The 8,471-nt window shown below is 41.6% G+C and overlaps 1 protein-coding gene across 1 annotated transcript; it reads right to left on the reverse strand.

Annotated features, from left to right (window-relative positions):
• Positions 1-641: 641 nt before the first annotated feature.
• On the reverse strand, positions 642-5,230 carry LOC141020477 (uncharacterized). The gene is made up of 8 exons (XM_073495565.1): positions 4,896-5,230; positions 4,521-4,775; positions 4,234-4,416; positions 3,837-4,094; positions 3,083-3,385; positions 2,118-2,387; positions 1,844-1,927; positions 642-1,710 (listed from the first exon to the last, which is right to left on the reverse strand). The coding sequence occupies exons 1-8, from the start codon at positions 5,228-5,230 to the stop codon at positions 1,644-1,646; spliced, it is 1,755 nt and encodes a 584-aa protein (XP_073351666.1). The 3' UTR covers positions 642-1,643.
• Between the last annotated feature and the right edge of the window lie 3,241 nt (positions 5,231-8,471).

Genomic DNA, 8,471 nt, shown 5'->3' on the forward strand with positions numbered 1-8,471 from the left:
GGCATTACTTCATTTAAAATGTGAAATAAAAACAAAACTCATATTTACATTTTTAACATCATTTCCTTGAGATAATTTACTGAACATGATTTTCTCCTGAAAGCACCTTTATTGCATCGTTACTTTGAGATATCATTATAGAGTCATTCTTCTCCACAGTGAACTCAACATTCATCCCAAAATACAAACATACAGTTGTCACAAAGTAAAAATAAATTCAGTTAATAATACAAAATGATAAATTAGGCCAACTCATAAAATCAAGGAACAGTTATGGCCTCTATTAGTTTTGTTACAATAAAAAAAAGGATGTAATCGTGGACCCAACAGAACAACCTGATGTGTAAAACCTGAGAGTTATCACATAAATATGAACACGCTGAAGACAAATCTACAGAATCATGAACAAGAGAAGAGTCATGATCTCCAGATGGTTATTATCAAACACTGCTGGCTGCTCTTGGCCTCCAGACAACCTTCTGAATCCCAACAAAAACCCAACAACAATTCATACACGGCATCAAAGATCATCTATGTTAAAAAAAAACATGTCATACATGTGCATCAAAGATCGTTTGTTAAAAAATATTTCATACATGTGCATCAAAGATCATCTATTTAAAAGATGAACGCGAAATAACTCGTGCATCAGACATTGTTTATGTAAAAAAATCATACATGTGCATCAAAGATCCTCTCAAAAGGATGATGCTAAAACAAACGTTCATACACTGCATCAAAGATCGTCTATGTTAAAAAAAACATTTCATACATGTGCATCAAAGATGGTCAATGCTAAAAAAAAAAAGTGTGTCAAAGTTTGCTGAAAAGATTAATGAAACAGTTTAGAGTAAATTAAAAGTTTAAAAAAAATAAAAAAATGTACACAGGCGGTGTAAATGACCATTATCATGTATACGCATATTTACAATTTTTCCCAAAATAATTTTTACCTAAAGGATTTTTATCTAAACATACCTGTAATTCATTAGTAGGATTTAATGTTAAAAAACATTTCATACATGTGCATCAAAAATCATCTATTGAAAAGTTGAATGCGAAATAACACATGTGCATCGGAGATTGTTAGTGCAAAAAAAATCATACATGTGCATCAAAGATGGTCAATGCTAAAAAAACAACAATAAACGTGCGTCAAAGTTTGATGGAAAGATGAATGAAACAGTTTAGAGTAAATTAAAAGTAAAAGAGAATAAGAATGTACACAGGTGGAGTAAAGGACATAATATGTGTACGAATATTTACAATTTTTCCCAAAATAATTTTTACCGAAACGATTTTTATCCAAACATTAGTTTCAGTATCAGTAATTCATCATTAGCATTCAACATTCATCCCAAAATAAAGTTATCACAAAATAAAAGTACAGAAACCTGTAGTGCAAAAATACAGTTATCACAAAAAGGATAAAAGATAAATTGGGCCTACTCATAAATTGGCATTTATTTTGTCACAAAAAAAAAAAATTTAATCATCACAAACAAATAACCTGATGTGTAAAACCTGAGAGTCGACCACCAAAACAGTAACAAGTAATCGTACCAAAGTCATATTTTCATCTAACGATCATGAGACATCAATGACTCCCTGATCAGCACGTTACCACCACACTGACGGCTGCTTCACCAGATTTCAAACCGCTTGTCTTTCTTAAAAGGAGTTCTGTCCTCGATGTTGTTCCTGAAGAGTCTAGAAAAAGACCAAAGCAGAGAGAAACATCACTCACTCAGCCACAATAACATGTGACAGCATTAACTCATCTGAGATGATGAAGTACAAACGTCTTAATAAATGAACGGTGCAGTGATGAATGTTTGCTCACCGCACAGCGTCGATGGACGGGTTGATGGAGACCAGTTCAAGTAACATGTCAGTTGAAGCATCAGTGATCTTATTGTGACTCAGACTGTAACACAGACACAGAAAGTGACACAGAGGATATTTATGATGGTGAATTATATCAGCCTGCTGCTGGTGGAGACAGTACAGCTACTGTCCAACACACAGCAGCAGGGACAGACACAGAGCAAGGACATAACTAGAATTATATACATTTTGTCACATGAACACGTGGATGTTGACAGACTGATACTCACTCCAGGACTTGTACTTTGTGCAGATGTGTGAGGAGTGTGAGCAGCAGCTGGTCAGTGAGCTCACAGTGACTCAGGTCCAGTTCTGTCAGTCCTTCAGAGACGTCCAGCAGCTGAGCCAAAGCTCCACAGGCCCTCTGATCCAGTGTGGTGTGACTGAGGTCCAGCTCTCCACCCAGGGCTCCACACAGAGACACTGCCCGTCTCACTGTGTCTCCGTCACTGTTCACAGGAACCAGGGACAGCAGCTGGAGGACGACCGTCTTACTGGCTCTAAACAGGAGGATCAGAGCAAAGAGCTGATTGTTGAGGCTTATTTATGGTTGAATGTAGATTCTACGCAGAGCCGATGGTGTAACCTACGCATGGCTTTCAACATAGTGTCTCTGCTGCTGGTGGTGGTGATACAGGGGACCGCCAGCTGCACTTTCCCCAGTAAACACACCGACCCCTTCGGTTTGCAGCTGTGTCTCTGGGCCTGGCAGAGTGGACAGGCCTGGTGTCAGCTGCTCCTCCATACACACCCATCTTGGATGCAGGATGTGACTTGGTTTCGACAAGGTGACATTTGCCACTGGGCTACTCCTGGAGGGGCAGCCTGTCCTTTGGACATCCGACCTGTCCGCTCTCTCAAGCCCAGAGACACTCGGACAATGAAGAGCTGCTCCGGAAGAGGCGATTATCCCAAGAACAGCATCAGAGGTCAGTGTGTTTACTGGGGAAACTACAGGTCACAATGCCCTGTACCAGTACCGCCACTAAGCACCAGAGGAGGAGCCAGAAACGTGATGCTACCAAGTGGAGAAATCAGTCGTTGCGATCTGCGTTGTGACAATGTGCAGGTACAATTCTGGGGAGGTGTGAGTCAGAGTATGATGTAGGTGTTTCAATGCAAAGCTTTAAGCTGCATAAACATAAAAATAAACACGTTTCTTCTCTGGTTTAGGTCACTCTGTTGTCTTTCCCACCTGAGGAGGACTCTGTCCAGGACAGGAAGCAGCAGGTCCAGTCCGCTGTCCTCCACCTCACAGTCCTGCAGGTTGAGCTGAGTGTCCTGGCTGCTGCGTCTCAGGATGGTGGAGACGGCCCTGCAGTCCTCATCAGTCAGACTGAGAGTCTCACTCTGACCCTCCTGTGGCAGCTCCACACAGGAGGAGCAGGACAGATCCAGCCTGTGCTGCAGAGTCCTGAGCAGGCTGACTGCTGCCCCCTGCTGGGCGTCAGAGGCAGCACAGCAGTGGATGAACTTCAGCAGCAGATTTCTGTCAACACTGAGAGGAAATAGATAGAAAAATACAACATTAAACAAATTATAACCACATACTTTCATCGATCAGTTGTCGATATGATGTGCAGATTAACAAATATTCCAAATAAAAGACACCACAAATAATATTAATTCAGGATAATCATGTTTCTTAACAACTTGGGTTTTATTATTGTAGTTTTGTCTTTCATTTCTATTATAAAAACAAAGAGACCATCGCTTTAATAGCTTAGATCTGAGAACACAGTGACTCACTTATACTCGTTGTAAGTCAAGAGACAAAAGAAGTCAGATGATCAGACAAGTTGGAAACAAACTGGTTAGATAAACTAATTTTTAAGACAAAATGAAGTCAAACGGTGAAATAATTACTCCAACTGTCACAGTGAGAGATGCATCATGTCCTGTGTGTTGAAGAAGACGGATACACTGACAAACAAACACTAATGTTTTACCTGAGTTGAGAAACTCTGTCCAGTGTAAAGAGGACGGACTCCACTTCCTCTGTTGGTATGGAGGTCCACAGGAGCTTCAGTTTAACTCTGTCAGTGTGTTGGAGGGTGAAGAGCAGAGCATCACAGTCCACAGAGTTCATCTCTCTGCAGGTCAGGTTGATCACATGATCCAGTGACCTCAGTAAACTGGGTATAAAGGGACTGGCACGAGCGTTATAGATCTCTGTGATGACAGTCAACACAAAGCTGGGACAGGCTCTGAAAACATAAAGTGTATTCACCAAGACACTTTGATGAGTCAAAGAATCAACAGACTGATGTAACACATGATGCAACTGATTAAATGAGATAAACTGACGTCTGCATCTGGTAAAAAGGTTAAAAACAAACTAAGAACCTTTTAAATACAATCCTGTCCAGAAAGGGAAGCAGACGTGGGATGTTCTCCTGTGAGAAACGGTTCTTCCTCAGGTTCACAGTGATGTCTCCATCAACCTTACTCAAGAAGGAGCAGGTCAAGTCCTTGTCCTGGATGTCTTGGAGGAGGGAGAGGAGCTCCTGGAAAATCTTCTCACTCAGTCTGCAGATAGAAATGTATGAGTTTATCTTAGAGAAGCAAATGATTCATACATTTGTATTTTCATTCATTAGATTGTGTTTCTGAAGCTCAGGAGAGACTTTTACTTGATTGTTAGAGGACCATCATGAAGCAGCAGTGGAATGAGACTCTGAGCAGGGACACAGAACTCAGTCAGGTCCAACCGGCCGACTGTCCAGTATCTCAGCAGGGACGCCAAACTACTGACGACCTTCAACAGAACTCTTTCTGATGGTCGGCCTGTCTGAGGGGCGAGAGAAAGCTCCTCAACAGCCAACAGACAGGCCACTCTCTTCCTTCTTACCCACTGAGACAGAAACAAGGCCGTACCATTGGAAAGCCTGAAAGCAGAGAGAGGGAGAGGAGAAGCAGCTGTGACATCATGACGTTCACCACTAACTGCACATTCAAACTGGACCAGATGGTGTTACAGGAACAACATTAAATGTAGAAACACAAACCTCAGACTGTGCAGTTGTGTTGTGTGTGTAAAGAGGAGGGAGGCTCCTCTGACAGACATCCTCCTGGGTGTGAGGACGAGATCCACATCAGAACCACAGAGTCTGAGAACTCTTCCCACAGACCTGCAGGTTTTCCAGCCCAACTCTCCTGTTAGCTGCAGGGTGAAGCCCAGGAGCTGCAGCAGAGAGGCCAACTGCTCGGCCTCCTCTCTGGATCTCACAGAGATTAATGTGCACACACGCTGGAAGAACTCTGGATCACCACTGAAACAATATGATGGAAGAGGAGTGAAAACAGAAACACAGGCTGCATTACAAACCACCTGATGGACCATGTTGTTCATGGAGAATGACATTTAGGAAACACAGACAGGATGAAATAATATAACTGTGTGTTAATATCACACTATATTAAAATACTCCTGAATAAATACTGAAGACAGAATGTACATTATTAGTGTGACTTACCTGAGCTGTGAGATATGAGGCAGACACTGTAGGAAACTCCTCACTTCACTCTCTTCATGTGAGCAGCCTGTCAGCTTCACTGGTTTCTTCTCTGATGTGAGTTTCAGCACTTCCAGAAGGATGGAGCTCTTTCTCTCTGAGAGGTTTATGGACCAGACTGCAGGAGCTGACTGGAAAACTGAATGTAATGATGGAAGGACACTCAGGCCTGTTTCAGTCTCATAGTCCTTCAGGTGGGAGTACAGATCCAGCAGGAAACCACACTGATCTTCTTCATCCATGCCATTTGAAGGGAATGTTTCATATGTGCACACTGATGATAACAGCTCCAGTATCTTCTCTCCTGTCTGCTGTTCTCTCTCTGCTGCTGCACAGAACAGATTCCCAAAGAACTTGACTTGACGTTCAGTCCAATAAAAGACACTGGAACAAGAATTGAACATTTAGTTATGACATGATGTGAACAACAGAAAGGAAGGTCGTCAGTAGTTTGGCGTCCCTGCTGAGATACTGGACAGTCAGCCGGTTGGACCTGACAGAGTTCTGTGTCCCTGCTCACAGTCTCATTCCACTGCTGCTTCATGATGGTCCTCTAACAATCAAGTAAAAGTCTTTCCTGAGCTTCAGAAACACAATCTAATGAATGAAAATACAAAATGTATGAATCATTTACTTTGCTAAGATAAACTCATACATTTCTATCTGCAGACTGAGTGAGAAGATTTCCCAGGAGATCCTCTTCCTCCTAACATTGGTTGTGTTTTCTTCTGTTGTAGGATGACCGCCATCTTCCTTTTGAAGACACTGGTATGTTGTTGACCCGATTACTTTTATTTTCATTTGTAAATGAATCTTTTGTGTTTAAACTCCAACATCCTGTCTTTCCTTCTTCTTTTACTCTGGTTTTATTTAACTATGTTACTCCCCCATCCCCTGGCCTCACAGGGACGTAACATAGATCAACTCAGAAACAGTCTGTCATCTAGAAAACTTTACACTGTAACAAAATAGAGTTTTAATGTGTTTTCAGTTAAAGGTGTGAAATAAGGTGTGTGGTTTCCACAGGCTGAAGATATCTACAAGTTTTATTCTACAACACAAAATACATCATTAAATGTCCCACAGTTTAATTACAAAGCTCTTACTTGTGTTAAAAACAGTTAGCGGTTGCTAACAAGTGTCTCAGTGAGACTACAGAGGTTGTCGGGGACATTAAACGTCATCACAGCGAACACAGAGACTCATCTACTCACTAGTCCGTCTGAAGATTATCTTGCTGAACAAAACGTGTCAGTATCAGAAACTTGTGTTTGTCACTCAGCTTATTTTCAGCAATATTCCAAAATACAATGCAAAAATCCCCATAAGCTTATTGTGGAGGGAACCAGGGCGATGCTAACTTCAGGGTTAGCCTACAAAACTACATCATCCCTACACCACTCTATGTTTATGTGGATAATGTGATCGTTTCAATATTTTACTTGGATTCTTCAAAACACTAGCTGGTAACCAACAACTGAGTCTTTATGTACATGATGTTGTTTTTTTAATGCCAATTAATTAATTCACTTTTTTCAAAACACAGGCTGCTGTGAGCCAGATGTTTTATTTCCACCTCATCTGAAGTAAGAAACATGGTATTTCTAAATGTCCATTATTAGTGTGACTTACCTGAGCTGTGAGATATGAGGCAGACACTGTAGGAAACTCCTCACTTCACTCTCTTCATGTGAGCAGCCTGTCAGCTTCACTTGTTTCTTCTCTGATGTGAGTTTCAGCACTTCCAGGAGGATGGAGCTCTTTCTCTTTGAGAGGTTTATGAACCAGACTGCAGGAGCTGACTGGAAAACTGACTGTAATGATGGAAGGACACTCAGGCCAGTTTCAGTCTCATAGTCCTTCAGGTGGGAGCACAGATCCAGCAGGAAACCACACTGCTTTTCACCATCCATGCCATTTGAAGGGAATGTTTCATATGTGCACACTGATGATAACAGCTCCAGTATCTTCTCTCCTGTCTGCTGTTCTCTCTCTGCTGCTGCACAGAACAGATTCACAAAGAACTTGACTTTACCTCCAAACCAGTCAGAGACACTGGAACAAGAATTGAACATTTAGTTATGACATGATGTCAACAACAGAAACACAGTCATGTATTACTGATATGGAGTTTATCTGCTAAAAGTCTTCAGATACCTGCTGATGAGAACAATACAGGAAGCTTTATTCAAAACACAGACGATTATGAGCTTGATTTTTCTAAATGTCCATTATTAGTGTGACTTACCTGAGCTGTGAGATATGAGGCAGACACTGTAGGAAACTCCTCACTTCACTCTCTTCATGTGAGCAGCCTGTCAGCTTCACTTGTTTCTTCTCTGATGTGAGTTTCAGCACTTCCAGGAGGATGGAGCTCTTTTTCTCTGAGAGGTTTATGGACCAGACTGCAGGAGCTGACTGGAAAACTGACTGTAATGATGGAAGGACACTCAGGCCTGTTTCAGTCTCAGAGTCCTTCAGGTGGGAGTACAGATCCAGCAGGAAATTAGACTGACATTTCTCATCATCATCATTATCATATATGTCATTTAAAGAGAATGTTTTATATGTGCACACTGATGATAACAGCTCCAGTATCTTCTCTCCTGTCTGCTGTTCTTTCTCTGCTGCTGCACACAACAGATTCCCAAAGAACTTGACTTCACCTCCAAACCTGTCAGAGACACTGGAACAAGAATTGAACATTTAATTATGACATGATGTCAACAACAGAAACACAGTCATGTATTACTGATATGGAGTTTATCTGCTAAAAGTCTTCAGATACCTGCTGATGAGAACAATACAGGAAGCTTTATTCAAAACACAGACGATTATGAGCTTGATTTTTCTAAATGTACATTATTAGTGTGACTGACTTACCTGAGCTGTGAGATATGAGGCAGACACTGTAGGAAACTCCTCACTTCACTCTCTTCATGTGAGCAGCCTGTCAGCTTCACTTGTTTCTTCTCTGATGTGAGTTTCAGCACTTCCAGGAGGATGGAGCTCTTTCTCTCTGAGAGGTTTATGGACCAGACTGCAGGAGCTGACTGGAAAACTGACTGT

Source organism: Pagrus major, chromosome 24, assembly GCF_040436345.1.
Source record: "Pagrus major chromosome 24, Pma_NU_1.0".
Lineage (NCBI taxonomy): Eukaryota > Metazoa > Chordata > Actinopteri > Spariformes > Sparidae > Pagrus > Pagrus major.

What these genes read in the sequence shown, in the direction of transcription:
- LOC141020477 (XM_073495565.1), bottom strand. Translation starts at nt 5,230, where the DNA reads ATGGTCCATCAGGTGGTTTGTAATGCAGCCTGTGTTTCTGTTTTCACT. An exon ending in CTGGACAGAGTCCTCCTCAG is followed by an intron (nt 2,388 to 3,082) that starts GTGGGAAAGACA and finishes CCTCCTGTTTAG; the next exon opens with AGCCAGTAAGACGGTCGTCC. An exon ending in CCGTCCATCGACGCTGTGCG is followed by an intron (nt 1,711 to 1,843) that starts GTGAGCAAACAT and finishes GTCTTTTTCTAG; the next exon opens with ACTCTTCAGGAACAACATCG.